Source organism: Salvelinus namaycush, chromosome 27 (genome assembly GCF_016432855.1).
Source record: "Salvelinus namaycush isolate Seneca chromosome 27, SaNama_1.0, whole genome shotgun sequence".
NCBI classification, from domain to species: Eukaryota; Metazoa; Chordata; class Actinopteri; order Salmoniformes; family Salmonidae; genus Salvelinus; species Salvelinus namaycush.
The window spans coordinates 36,704,716-36,720,186 of NC_052333.1; the positions used below are offsets into that span (position 1 = coordinate 36,704,716).

General features: G+C 44.4%; 1 protein-coding gene across 1 annotated transcript in view; it reads left to right on the forward strand.

Moving 5' to 3' along the window:
• The window catches only part of LOC120022146 (low-density lipoprotein receptor-related protein 12-like), a 34,277-nt gene extending 27,090 nt beyond the window's left edge, over window positions 1-7,187 (forward strand). The window contains exons 6-10 of the mRNA XM_038966003.1: window positions 1,871-2,101; window positions 2,319-2,540; window positions 3,394-3,863; window positions 4,203-4,335; window positions 5,195-7,187. Coding sequence (XP_038821931.1) covers window positions 1,871-2,101; window positions 2,319-2,540; window positions 3,394-3,863; window positions 4,203-4,335; window positions 5,195-6,142 — 2,004 coding nt within the window. The 3' untranslated portion in view covers window positions 6,143-7,187. The remainder of the gene's footprint in view (window positions 1-1,870; window positions 2,102-2,318; window positions 2,541-3,393; window positions 3,864-4,202; window positions 4,336-5,194) is intronic.
• The last annotated feature ends 8,284 nt before the right edge of the window (window positions 7,188-15,471 follow it).

Below are 15,471 nucleotides of genomic sequence, written 5' to 3' on the forward strand. Positions count from 1 at the left end.
ATAGCCATTACACAGCCTGGAGGTGTGTTTTTGGTCATTGTCCTGTTGAAATTATAGTCCCACTAAGCGCAAACCAGATGGGATGGCGTATTGCTGCAGAATGCTGTGGTTGCCATGCTTTTTAAGTGTGCCTTGGATTCTAAATAAATCACAGACCGTGTCACCAGCAAGCACCATCACACCTCCTCCTCCAAGCTTCACGGTGGGAACCACACATGCGGAGATCATTCGTTCACCTACTCTGCGTCTCAGAAAGACACTGTGGTTGGAACCAAAACTCTCAGTCCAAAGGACAGATTTCCACCGGTCTAATGTCCGTTGCTCGTGTTTCTTGGCTCAAGCAAGTCTCTTCTTATTATTGGTGTTCTGTAGTAGTGGTTTCTTTGTAGCAATTTGACCATGAAGGCCTGATTCACGCAGTGTCTGAATAGTTGATGTTGAGATGTCTGTTACTTGAACTCTGAAGCATATATTTGAGCTGCAATTTTTGAGGCTGGTAACTCTAATAAACTTATTCTCTGCAGCAGAGGTAAATCCGGGTCTTCCTTTCCTGTGGCGGTCCTCACGAGAGCCAGTTTCATCATAGCGCTTGATGGTTTTTGCAACTGCCCTTGAAGAAACTCCGGATTGACTGACCTTCATGTCTTAAAGTAATGATGGGGGGTCGTTTCTCTTTGCTTATTTGAGCTGTTCTTGCCATAATATGGACTTGGTATTTCACTAAATAGGGCTATCTTCTGTATACCACCACTACCTTGTCATAACATAACTGATTGGCTCAAACGCATTAAGAAGGAAAGAAATTCCACAAATTAACTTTTAACAAGCCACACCTGTTAATTGAAATGCAATCCAGGTGACTACCTCATGAAGAGAATGCCAAGAGAGTGCAAAGCTGTCATCAAGGGAAAGGGTGGCTACTAAAATCTATTTTGATTTAGCACTTTTTTTGGTTACTACATGATTCCATATGTGTTATTTTATAGTTCTAATGTCTTCACTATTATTCTACAATGTAGAAAATAGTAAAAAATTAAGAAAAACCCTGGAATGAGTAGGTGTGTCCAAACATTTGACTGGTACCCCTGAGTCAATACATGTTAGAATCATCTTCGGCAGCGATTACAGCTGTGACTCTTTCTGGGTAAGTCTCTAAGAGCTTTGCACACCTGGATTGTATACTTTTTGCATATTATGATTTTTTCAAATTCTTTAAGCTCTGTGAAATTGGTTATTGGTCATTGCTAGACAGCCATTTTCCAGTCATTAAATATTTATTTTTTGCCCTTTTTCTCTCCAATTTTCGTGATATCTAATTGGTAGTCTTGTCCCATCGCTGCCACTCTCGTAACTCTCGTAATTTGTTAAGCAAGTTTGTACTCCTGAACGTATTAAGGCTTGCTATAACAGAAGAGTTGAAAACTAATTGACTCAAGCATTTTCAGCTTTTCATTTTAAATTAGTTCGTAGATAATGTTTTTCACATAATTCCACTCTTACATTATGGGGTATTGTGTGTGTTTAGACCAGTGACACAAAATCTAAATTTAGGCGATTTTAAATTAAGGCTGTAACACAACAAAATGTGGAAAAAGTCAAGGGGTGTGAATACTTTCTGTATGTATTTTCCAATTTAATTGAATATAAAGTGCTTTTGGGGTGTCTAATGTACAGCCAATCTTGCGCAAGCTGTCCATTATTTTGCCCACTTGATAAAAACAAGGACCACAATTGAAAATACGTTTGTAGACTTTGTTTTCAATCCTCTACGATTTTTGTTGTACTCCCATGGCCGAGGAAACTATGTATTTTAAATTTGTAAAATAAAATAATAATATTAATATTATGAATTAATACAATTATCATTCAGTTTCCCTGCCTGTCCCGCTACACCCGCGTCTACACCTGCCTGCACGAGTCGCTCAAATGTGACGGCAGCATCGACTGCCAGGACCTTGGTGACGAGATCGACTGTGACGTGCCCACCTGCGGCGAGTGGCTGCGGAACTTCTACGGCACCTTCAGCTCGCCCAACTACCCTGACTTCTACCCACCAGGCAGCAACTGCACCTGGCTTATCGACACAGGCGACCACCGCAAGGTTGGATGTAGCTAGGACTGTTGATTTTATAAATACAAAAAATCCTCAATGATTTTTTTGTATGTGTGTATTGTTGTACGGTATTCACATGGCTGAGACAACTATGGGTTTGTCTGAAATGACACGCTATATGGTAAACTATTTTTGACAAAGGCTCACCAGACGCAGACTATGTATTTGAAAATCATTCATTAATTCTTTAATGGATTGTTTCCAGGTGATCCTGCGTTTCATGGACTTCAAGCTGGACGGGACGGGCTATGGGGACTACGTCAAGGTGTACGACGGCTTGGAAGAGAACCCTCGCCGTCTACTCCGCGTCCTCACAGCCTTCGACTCCCGTGCCCCCATGGCCGTGGTCTCGTCCTCGGGCCAGCTGCGCGTTCACTTCTACGCTGACAAGATCAATGCGGCAAGGGGCTTCAATGTTACCTACCAGGTAGGCGCATGAGTTCAACCCAAGTTTCTCCAAATCGATTAGTTGCTATTGGTTTGGTTGCTAGGGCCGATTGATTCAATTAATAGTTTTCAAAATATAGTATAAAATATAATATAGCAAAATATAGTACGAGGTACCCACATCGTTGCATACTAGCTTCTTATTTATTGCGCGGGAGAAAAGCATTTAAAAAAAAATCAAAACCAACAATCTTGTTTATTTAAAGGGACATTTAAGCCTTATCTCTGCCACTGTATATAGAATAGTAACAACGATACGTTTTTTCATAAATATAAATACAACAAGCTCGTTTTCATTTCACTGGCAGAATTAGGACGTTTTGACTTCCTGTCTATTCTTCTGCTCATAGTGTACCACAAGATCCAGCATTCATACCGAATGCACGACGGACCAGGGCAGGAAGCACTGCCCCACACAGAGCTGTAGTATTTCTGATGTATCATCTTGTATATATAGGAATGAATCCGCTGAAAGACATCCAATGGCTCTATCGAAGAAGTACAACAATATCTACACGCACACAAATATATAGTGCGATTGGTATATCAGAGGCTTTGCGAAATGCCACAAAGCAGAACTTACTTACATTTTCTGATCTCGTCCGTATTTTTGTCATTGGGTGTATCGTGTATCGTTAGACGCACGAAACCCAGACCCACTTTCTTTGAGGCCAAATATGTGTAAAACACATCACACTGACCTAGAAGTGCTTCTGATATTTCCCTTTAAACTCTCCCTTGAAAAGTCTTGATTTCTTTATTTTGGAATCATTACGGATGCCCTCGAATCAACTAATCAATGAATCTACCTAATCTACCTCATCTCCTGCCAGGTGGACGGTTTCTGTCTGCCCTGGGAGATCCCGTGTGGGGGCAACTGGGGCTGCTACACGGAGCAGCAACGCTGCGACGGTTACTGGCACTGCCCCAATGGCCGCGACGAGGTCAACTGTAGCACCTGCCAGGAGGATGAGTTTCCCTGCTCCAGAAATGGCGCCTGCTACCCGCGCTCGGACCGCTGCAACTACCAGAACCGCTGCCCCAACGGCTCGGACGAGAAGAACTGCTTCTTCTGCCAGCCGGGCAACTTCCACTGTAAGAACAACCGCTGTGTGTTCGAGAGCTGGGTGTGTGACGCGCAGGACGACTGCGGCGACGGAAGCGACGAGGAGAGTTGTCCGGTCATCGTGCCCACACGGGTCATCACGGCGGCGGTTATAGGAAGTCTCATCTGTGGCCTGCTGCTGGTCATCGCTCTGGGCTGCACCTGCAAGCTCTACTCCCTCCGGATGTTTGAGCGCAGGTAATAAACTCAGACCCCTTGTTATTACACAGTTGTTAAACAGTTATACAGCGCCCACATAAGTCATAAGACTTTATTTCTGTCTGTGTGGTTTGCTATGACAGCTTGAGTATGTTTCACACCTACTACGACAGATGATTGGTAATCCAGACTAGTCTTTAGGCTTTTATAAATGCTTTCTTTGGATTCAAATAGCTAGTTAGCTCTCTGATTTCTGTCTTTTTTCTCCATCAAAGGACACTGAATGAACTTTGAAATGCATTTTTTTTTTGTACATCTAACTGATCTGGTTGTGTTTGTTGCTTCCATTCCTTTGAATCCCTCTAACTGTTTCCCCAGGTCATTTGAGACCCAGCTGTCCAGGGTTGAGGCTGAGCTCCTGAGGAGGGAGGCTCCGCCCTCCTATGGTCAGCTGATCGCCCAGGGCCTCATCCCCCCCGTGGAGGACTTCCCTGTCTGCTCCGGCAACCAGGCAAGTCTACATCTAGATCAAACTGCCCTCTCTTGTTCTCCTCGGAAGATGTGATCCCCTTGTCCATACACGACTCAAGCTTCAGTCTGTGTTAAGAGTGCACATTTCAAGTCCGGACGTGAATGCCTATCTTTGTCATAGGATTGGAGACACCAAGAATCAACTGTGTAATATCGAACAACCCGGCTTCAGTAACAAAAGTTGAAGCGGTTTAACTGTGATTCATTAAGTGGAAGTTGACTGGGCTTGTTTAGTTAAACAGTAACTGCTGTATGTTTACAGTATATGGCCGTTTATATATAGTAAGGTTTATTTGAGCTTACAGTGTACAGACAAAAAGGGAAAAAAAGATATTCGGGTGAAATGAAATAATTGATTTAAAGCAGTTTGTAACTGGAGTGGAGGGAGGAAGCATCGTTTGTCTCTGAGTGGAGGGAGGATCGCGGATAGCAGCCAGGAGAGTCACAGTTAGTCAGCCAAACACGGACAGGTCCGGAGCCTCAGCCACGAATCAAGCTGTCCTGCCTGCTTCTCTGTATAGCCACTCCTCCAACAAGTTTGTTCAGCACCAACTTTTCTCTCCTCATAAAGCCTTTGTCATGGAAATCCAAACAAACAGTCCCGTTTGCCGCCAGCTTACAACTATGTGGGATAAACTCTAGTCTTTCCTGGTTTCTGTTGGGAGACACATTTCCCAATGACCTTCAGATTCACATCTCAGGAGTTTGATGTTTATTGTCATCTATAATAGATTGGGTTACTTACTGTAAAGGACTGTGTAAACTGTTGATTTAAAAAGGGCTTTATTATTTGATTGATGATACTAACAGTCTTGCTGTTCTCCCTGTGTGTTGTCCAGGCGTCTGTGTTGGAGAACCTGAGGTTGGCTGTTCGCTCCCAGCTGGGTTTCACCTCCATCCACCTGCCCACCTCCGGTCGCCACAGCAACATCTGGCAACGCCTCTTCAACTTCACACGCTCACGGCGCTCCGGCTCACTGGCCCTGGTGTCTGCTGACGGCGAGGACAACAGCACCAGCAGCGGTAACGGTGGCTGCTCGGCCCACGAACCCGACAGGGCTGGACCCCACCGGGGGCTGCTGCCCCTCGACTCGGACGACACAGATACAGAGAGCGAGCGTCGGGATGTCCCTGGGGCCGTGGGGGGGCTTGTAGCCCCCCTCCCCGTAAAGACCCCTCCGGCAACTGCAGTGGAGGCCATCGTCTCGGTGTCGACAAACTCCACCACTCCCGCCCCTCTTCCCAGCCGTAGGGACAGCCACCGGGCTAGGGCCAGCCCGGCAGTGGTGGAGACACACACCATAGAGACCCCAGGGGGAGAGGCAGCAGAGCCTCAGGGTACTGCGACCGGGAGGAGCCAGCTGAGCAGTGCCCTGAGCCGCGTCACCCGCAGCCTGCGCTGGGTACGTTTCTCCCTGGGCCGCTCCGGAGGCTCCTCGGGTGGGGGAACCCAGAACCTCAGCCCTCTGAGGCACCTAGAGCATGGAGCAGGGACCAGGGAGGACGAAGACGACGTGGAGCTGCTTATCCCTGTGTCGGATGCTGCCTCGGACACTGACTCCACCAGCGAGACCTCCAGGCTCCTCAGCCTGGAGGTAGGTCTAGATCAGGCTGCCCCCCGCCTATCATCCCCAGCCTCTCTCAGGTCAGGCCGGGTGTCCCTGGGCCGGAACGGGCCCTGTGAACACTGTAGCATGGTTCACACCGCACAGATCCCAGACGCCTGTGTGGAGGCCACAAGCAAGACGGAGACCAATAGCGATGACGAGTTACTTCTGCTCTGCTAATAGCTCTAACCTAAATGACGTTAGAGTATGACTCAACTGACTGTCAAAAATGGACTGTCCCTGTCAAACTTTGCCATTTATTTTCTCTGGAAGAGGGCGGGGGTTAAATGTCATTTTTATGCCCCGTTTTTGAAAAGTCTGTGGTTCGTACTGTATTGCAGTCTTCTTGGTGTATTCATCAGATGGTACAATCTCTGCCCTCCTCCCCCTCTTCCCCTCCAAGTTCCAGTCCCAGACCTTTCCCTTGGGAGTTCCAACTCAGCCTGGGAACTGGGGAGTAGAACTACTGAATCTTGACTTTGTCTTGCCGAGCAAAAGTTGAATTGCCCGTGCACCTGTGAGTGTGAGTTAGGCCTAACTCAAGGCAAGCAGAGTGGGACTGAGGCGTATAACAACGCAGCCACAGCACCTCTTCTTCTTACACTAATTTGGGACGAAGCAGAATAAATAAGCTGTCTTTTTATGTTCAAGAATAATGGTACGAGAGAGACCAAGTATAGAGTGCGGACAATTAACAAACTAGAGCCTGTGAAAAGCTAGACGAGATTTAAAAATAGCTGTCAGCTTTATTTGATGTCAGTTGTTTCTTCTCCTTCGGTTTAGGGAATGTGAGGGTGAGGGCTCTGAGTGTCTGTGGCTTACCGTGTGATGGTATGTTTGTTTCAGTTCAACGGGAGGCTGTGTAACTCCTTTCCTATTGAAAGGTACTGATGTGTTCTCATGCGTGATCTTAGCAAGAGCAGTTTATTTATGAAAAGTAAATTGCAGAGAACCTCTTTCTGAAGACGAAAACGTTGTATAACATCCACAGATGTTTGTTGTATTTATTGTTTTGTTACTGTTTTGGTAACCTCAGTGTTTTGGTACTGAGAATACTTGTGCCACTGTGTATATTTATTTCATTTTCAGTAGTGATTAATTGAGAAGATGCATGTCAAATTGTCTTGTGCTATTTTTTTGTTAAAGTGATACATTGAAAAACAAGTATATAAACATAACTGTTTTCTGCATGTAGAAAATCAGAATAAAGCATTCATCCTGCTAACTTGTTTGTGTTTCTTTGTTGGGATATGAGGTGAAATTTGTCATGCTCAAAGTCAATAGTAAATTCCTCTCCATCCAAGATGGCATAGCAATCAGACGTCCTTTGTCCTTGTCGTGTCCCGTGTATATATATATTTACATCTTTCTTCGCATTTCTTTTATATATTTTATTTTTTGTTTTGTTTTTCAAAACACTCTCCTGCAACCCGCCTAACCAATTAAAAAAAAAAAAAAAAAGTATTATTTACCTCAAATCTGAAATCCACAATAGAAGCTAGCCAGAAGCTAGCCAGTTTACTGGCTAACGTTAGTATTCAGCTAACCACGGTTTGTGGTCATCAGCTATCCTTTAGCTCGAAAAGCTATCGCCAGTTTTGTACAACGCGACTCAGACCAGAACATACCGGACCTATTTTTCTCTCCATATCCCCGGATTTCAACCGCAAGCTCTGGACATTTACACCTGGATCTCGCAGCTAGCTAGCTGCTAACCGTGTGACTATTGGCTTACGTCGATCCCGGAGCAAACATCAATTATTCCGGAGCTAGCCAGCTGAAGAGTTCCATCAGCCACTCCTGGGCTACAATCACCTATCCCGACCCGTTTTACTGCCGATGCAGAGCCCCACCGGGCCTTCACGACTGGACTACCGAACGTTATCTGCCCGAGGGAGTTATCCAACTGGCCCCTCCGTCACGACGTTACCTGAACGCCCATCTGCGGCCCACTAATCGTTAGCTGTCTTATCGGCTGCTATCTGAATAGGTCTATCGGACAATTTTTCTTGGGTCACTATAACTATATCTATTTTGCCAATTGGATTGATCCCCTCTACCACACGGAACCCCACTAATCTACCGTCGGAAACACACGAGGTGGATAAAAACAGGCCTCCATCCTATGCTATAGCTTGTTACCGATGGCTCGGCTAGCTGTCTGAATCGCCGTTACCCCAACCAACCTCACTACTCACTGGACCCTTATGATCACTCGACTAAGCATGCCTCTCCTTAATGTCAATATGCCTTGTCCATTGCTGTTCTGGTTAGTGTTTATTGACTTATTTCAATGTAGAGCCTCTAGCCCTGCTCATCATACCTTATCCAACCTTTCAGTTCCACCACCCACACATGCGATGACATCACCTGGTTTCAATGATGTTTCTAGAGACAATATCTCTCTCATCATCACTCAATACCTAGGTTTACCTCCACTGTATTCACATCCTACCATACCTTTGTCTGTACATTATACCTTGAAGCTATTTTATCGCCCCCCAGAAACCTCCTTTTACTCTCTGTTCCGGACGTTCTAGACGACCAATTCTCATAGCTTTTAGCCGTACCCTTATCCTACTCCTCCTCTGTTCCTCTGGTGATGTAGAGGTGAATCCAGGCCCTGCAGTGCCTAGCTCCACTCCTATTCCCCAGGCACTCTCTTTTGATGACTTCTGTAACCGTAATAGCCTTGGTTTCATGCATGTTAACATTAGAAGCCTCCTCCCTAAGTTTGTTTTATTCACTGCTTTAGCACACTCTGCCAACCCGGATGTTCTAGCCGTGTCTGATCCTGGCTTAGGAAGACCACTAAAAATTCTGAAATCTCCATTCCTAACTACAACATTTTCAGACAGCTTGATGCCCTCAATCTCACACATATTATCAATGAACCTACCGGGTACCACCCCAAAGCCGTAAACACGGGCACCCTCATAGATGTCATCCTAACCAACTTACCCTCTAAATACACCTCTGCGGTTTTCAACCAAGATCTCAGCGATCACTGCCTCATTGCCTGCATCCATAATGGGTCAGCGGTCAAACGACCGCCACTCATCACTGTCAAATGCTCCCTGAAACACTTCAGCGAGCAGGCCTTTCTAATCGACCTGGTCGGGGTATCCTGGAAGGATATTGATCTCATCCCGTCAGTAGAGGATGCCTGTTTCTTTTTTTTATGCCTTCCTCACCATCTTAAATAAGCACGCGCCATTCAAAAAAATTAGAACCAGGAACAGATATAGCCCTTGGTTCTCTCCAGACCTGACTGCCCTTAACCAACACAAAAACATCCTATGGCGTTCTGCATTTGCATCGAACAGCCCCCGTGATATGCAGCTTTTCAGGGAAGCTAGAAACCAATATACACAGGCAGTTAGAAAAGCCAAGGCTAGCTTTTTCAAGCAGAAATTTGCTTCCTGCAACACAAACTCAAAAAGTTCTGGGACACTGTAAAGTCCATGGAGAATAAGAACACCTCCTCCCAGCTGCCCACTGCACTGAGGACAGGAAACACTGTCACCACTGATAAATCCACTATAATTGAGAATTTCAATAAGCATTTTTCTACGGCTGGCCATGCTTTCCACCTGGCTACCCCGACCCCGGTCAACAGCACTGCACCCCCCACAGCAACTCGCCCAAGCCTTCCCCATTTCTCCTTCTCCCAAATCCAGTCAGCTGATGTTCTGAAAGAGCTGCAAAATCTGGACCCCTACAAATCAGCCGGGCTAGACAATCTGGACCCTTTCTTTCTAAAATTATCTGCCGAAATTGTTGCAACCCCTATTACTAGCATGTTCAACCTCTCTTTTGTGTCGTCTGAGATTCCCAAAGATTGGAAAGCAGCTGCGGTCATCCCCCTCTTCAAAGGGGGGGACACTCTTGACCCAAACTGCTACAGACCTATATCTATCCTACCCTGCCTTTCTAAGGTCTTCGAAAGCAAAGTCAACAAACAGATTACCGACCATTTTGAATCCCACCATACCTTCTCCGCTATGCAATCTGGTTTCAGAGCTGGTCATGGGTGAACCTCAGCCACGCTCAAGGTCCTAAACGATATCCTAATCGCCATCGATAAGAAACAATACTGTGCAGCCGTATTCATTGACCTGGCCAAGGCTTTCGACTCTGTCAATCACCACATCCTCATCGGCAGACTCGATAGCCTTGGTTTCTCAAATGATTGCCTCGCCTGGTTCACCAACTACTTCTCTGATAGAGTTCAGTGTGTCAAATCGGAGGGCCTGTTGTCCAGGCCTCTGGCCGTCTCTATGGGGGTGCCACAGGGTTCAATTCTTGGACCGACTCTCTTCTCTGTATACATTAATGATGTCACTCTTGCTGCTGGTGAGTCTCTGATCCACCTCTACGCAGACGACACCATTCTGTATACTTCTGGCCCTTCTTTGGACACAACCCTCCAGACAAGCTTCAATGCCATACAACTCTCCTTCCGTGGCCTCCAATTGCTCTTAAATACAAGTAAAACTAAATGCATGCTCTTCAACCGATCGCTGCCAGCACCTGCCCGCCCGTCCAACATCACTACTCTGGACAGTTCTGACTTAGAATATGTGGACAACTACAAATACCTAGGTGTCTGGTTAGACTGTAAACTCTCCTTCCAGACTCACATCAAACATCTCCAATCCAAAGTTAAATCTAGAATTGGCATCCTATTTCGCAACAAAGCATCCTTCACTCATGCTGCCAAACATACCCTTGTAAAACTGACCATCCTACCGATCCTCGACTTCGGCGATGTCATTTACAAAATAGCCTCAAACACCCTACTCAATAAATTGGATGCAGTCTATCACAGTGCCATCCGTTTTGTCCCCACAGCCCTATATACTACCCACCACTGCGACCTGTACGCTCTCGTTGGCTGGCCCTCGCTTCATACTCGTCGCCAAACCCACTGGCTCCAGGTCATCTACAAGACCCTGCTAGGTAAAGTCCCCCCTTATCTCAGCTCGATGGTCACCATAGCAGCACCCACCTGTAGCACGCGCTCCAGCAGGTATATCTCTCTGGTCACCCCCAAAACCAATTCTTCCTTTGGCCGCTTCTCCTTCCAGTTCTCTGCTGCCAATGACTGGAATGAACTACAAAAATCTCTGAAACTGCAAACACTTATCTCCCTCACTAGCTTTAAGCACCAGCTGTCAGAGCAGCTCACAGATTACTGCACCTGTACATAGCCCATCTATAATTTAGCCCAAACAACTACCTCTCCCCCTACTGTATTTATTTATTTATTTTGCTCCTTTGCACCCCATTATTTCTATCTCTACTTTGCACATTCTTCCACTGCAAATCTACCATTCCAGTGTTTTACTTGCTATATTGTATTTACTTCGCCACCATGGCCTATTTATTGTCTTTACCTCCCTTATCTCACCTCATTTGCTCACATTGTATATAGACTTATTTTTCTACTGTATTATTGACTGTATGTTTGTTTTACTCCATGTGTAACTCTGTGTTGTTGTATGTGTCGAACTTCTTTGCCTTACCTTGGCCAGGTCGCAATTGTAAATGAGAACTTGTTCTCAACTTGCCTATCTGGTTAAATAAAGGTGAAATAAATTTAAAATTAAAATCAGGACTAATGTTCGTACATGTATTGCTGTCAATATTTGTTTTCTTCACTGAATCACCTGATGATGGTCGACAATATCACTTGACAACTAGCCTGCAGCTAGACACAAATGCGGCAGGTAGCCTAGTGGTTACAGCGTTGGGCCAGTAACCAAAAGGTTGCTAGATCGAATCCCCGATCTGACAAGGTAAAAATCTGTCATTCCGTCCCTGAACAAGGCAGTTAACCCACTGTTCCTAGGCTGTCATTGTAAGAATTTGTTCTTAACTGGCTGGCCTAGTTAAATACAGGTTAAATAAAAAAATGTGCATCCAATCCATCCAACAAGTATACTAAACAAAATCAGTCAATTCAAATAAATTCATTAGGCCCTAATTTATGGATTTCACATTACTGGGAATACAGATATGCATCTGTTGGTCACAGACACCTTACAAAAAAGGTAGCGGTGTGGATCAGAAAGCCAGTCAGTATCTGGTGTGACCACCATTTGCCTTATGCAGTGTGACTCATCTACTTTGCATAAAGTTGGTCAAGGTGTCTCTGGCAAAAGCTCTGGTGGACATTCCTGCAGTCAGCATGCCAATTGCAGTCAGCATGCCTCAACTTGAGACATCAGTGGCAGTGTTGTGTGACAAAACTGCACATTTTCGTGGCCTTTTTTGTCCCCAGGACAAGGTGCACCTGTGTAATGATCATGCTGTTTAATCAGCTTCTTGAGGTGTCACACCTGTCAGGTGGATGGATTATCTTGGCAAAGGATACATGCTCACAAATAGGGATGTAAACAAATTTGTGCACGGAATATGAGAGAAATAAGCTTTTTGTGCGTTTGGAACATTTCTGGGACACTTTACATGTTGCGTTTATATTTTTGTTCAATGTATACAGTATATGTTAATGACAACAGGCCTATAGGTAACTATTTTGGTTAGAAGCATTCGATTTTGAATTAGCATATGCCTACATTATGTTGGATTTGTGTGAGATTTGTTCTCACGGCGAAACATAATGAAACGTTACGTAGTACGATGCATTTTCAGAGATCTCCAAGATCCATGATTCGTACAGGGTTTAAGCTCAATGTTCTAATTGAATTGTTCAATGCTACAAAACACTAATTAATGTCAGGAAAGAAAGGTAGTGTTTTATATCATATGATCTGTGAAGACTCCAAGCAGTAACTCATGAATTATGGACAATTCATGAACTAGGGTGCAAAACATGTATTATATTAAATGTAGTCTATTCTGTGTATGTTCAAGTGTTTAACATTGCCTTGGCTGAGAGGGTAGGCTCCCGGCAGTGGTGTAGGCCAAGTGGAGGGTAAACTCTGTTCAAGAAAATGCATTGAAAGTCCAGGGAGAGTTACTTTTTCACCGTGACCAGCAATCAGTTTACCCACCTATTATTTTTACCACTACATCACTGGCTACCGGTAGGACTATTTGTAGTTCATGGTAATACACATTGTAGACTAGTCTAGTAAGTTGACCATGTCAGCAAGACGCATCAATATAATGCAGGCCTAATCAATGGCAATCGCTGAATGTCATTAGGCACACTTGGTGTTTTGTAACATCTGTCTATTTCCATTCATACAATGGCATGAGTATACATGCAGTATGGATGCTGGAATTATTTTGGAGTGGAAGAACATGCCTTCTTTTTTAAGTTATTTCTCGGACAATCAGATGAAAATGTCATGACTGGTTGAGTCCATGCCACATTAAAAGGTAATTATGTTTTACAGTTTATTATTAGGCCCTTAAAAAAAACCATGCACATGCTCAATACTGAGACCTTCCCAAATGTCATAGCGTAATTCACCTTCTGGTACAACCCTTATATTGTACGACAACAGGCTTGGGCAGCTGCCATGGTAATACCTGGCATTGGAGTATTCTGTAAATTAGCGTTTTGATGGTCATGATGCATGCAAACTGTGAGAAGATATCTACTGCTCTCTAGTGGCAGGACTTTCCATGCCATGTCCACTTTCATAAGCAATATAAACAACAAAGTACATCACTGAAGAACACGTTTATTTGGGCCTGTTCAACGTGAATTGTTCAATAGTAGAACTAGTTTGATGCGTCTTTCATTGGAAACATGCTGTTGTGATGATGTTAGGCCTATCTGTCTTAAAGCCAATTTATGCTTGATCCGAAAATGTGATCGGAGGCACCGTATGGATGGTGTAACGCAATTGCAGAGCCTATGTTGGCATGCAGAAGCGCCGTACGGGAGGTCCAGTATAAACACAAACTCGCTTCCTTGACAACTTCCTTCACAACAGTTCTGCTCAGCGAAGTGCAAGAAGTACAGTTGAAGTCAGAAGTTTACATACACCTTAGCCAAATACATGTAAACTCAGTTTTTCACAATTCCTGACATTTAATCCTAGTAAACATTCCCTGTCTTAGGTCAGTTAGGATCACCACCTCATTTTAAGAATGTGAAATGTCAGAATAATAGTAGAGAGAATGATTTATTGCAGCTTTTATTTCTTTCATCACATTCCCAGTGGGTCAGAAGTTTACATACACTCAATTAGTATTTGGTAGCATTGCCTTTAAATTGTTTAACTTGGGTCAAACGTTTCGGGTAGCTTTCCACAAGCTTCCCACAACAAGTTGGGTGAATTTTGGCCCAATCCTCCTGACAGAGCTGGTGTAACTGGGTCAGGTTTGTAGGCCTCCTTGCTCGCACATGCTTTTTCAGTTCTGACCACAAATTTTCTAAAGGATGAGGTCAGGGCTTTGTGATGGCCACTCAAACACCTTGACTTTGTTATCCTTAAACCATTTTGACACAACTTTGGAAGTATGCTTGGGGTCATTGTCCATTTGGAAGACCCATTTGCGACCAAGCTTTAACTTCCTGACTGATGTCTTGAGATGTTGCTTCAGTATATCCACATAATTTTCCTACGTCATGATGCCATCTATTTTGTGAAGTGCACCAGTCCCTCCTGCAGCAAAGCACCCCCACAACATGATGCTGCCACCCCCGTGCTTCACGGTTGGAATGGTGTTCTTCGGCTTGCAAGCCTGCCCCTTTTTCCTCCAAACATAACGATGGTCATTATGGCCAAACAGTTCTATTTTTGTTTCATCAGACCAGAGGACATTTCTCCAAAATGTACAATCTTTGTCCCCATGTGCAGTTGCAAACCGAAGTCTGGATTTTTAATCGCGGTTTAGGAGTAGTGGCTTCTTCCTTGCTGGTAGGCCTTTCAGATTATGTTGATATAGGACTTGTTTTACTGTGGATATAGATACTTTTGTACACGTTTCCTCCAGCATCTTCACAGGGTCCTTTGCTGTTGTTCTGCGATTGATTTGCACTTTTCGCACCAAAGTACGTTCATCTCCAGGAGACAGAACGCGTCTCCTTCCTGAGCGGTATGACGGCTGCGTGGTCCCATGGTGTTAATACTGTTTAAACTATTGTATGTACAGATGAACGTGGTACCTTCTGGCGTTTGGAAATTGCTCCTAAGGATGAACCAGACTTGTGGAGGTCTACATTTTTTTTATGAGGTGGGTTGGCTGATTTCTTTTGATTTTCCCATAATGTCAAGCAAAGAGGCACTGAGTTTTAAGGTAGGCCTTGAAATACATCCACAGGTACACCTCCAATTATCTCAAATTATGTCAATTAGCCTATCAGAAGCTTCTAAAGCCATGGCATAATTTTCTATGATTTTCCAAGCTGTTTAAAGGCACAGTCAACTTAGTGTATCTTCTGACCCACTGGAATTGTGATACAGTGAATTATAAGTTAAATAATCTGTCTGTAAACAATTGTTGGAAAAATGACTTGTGTCATTCACAAAGTAGATGTCCGAACCGACTTGCCAAAGCTACAGTTTGTTAACAAGACATTTTTG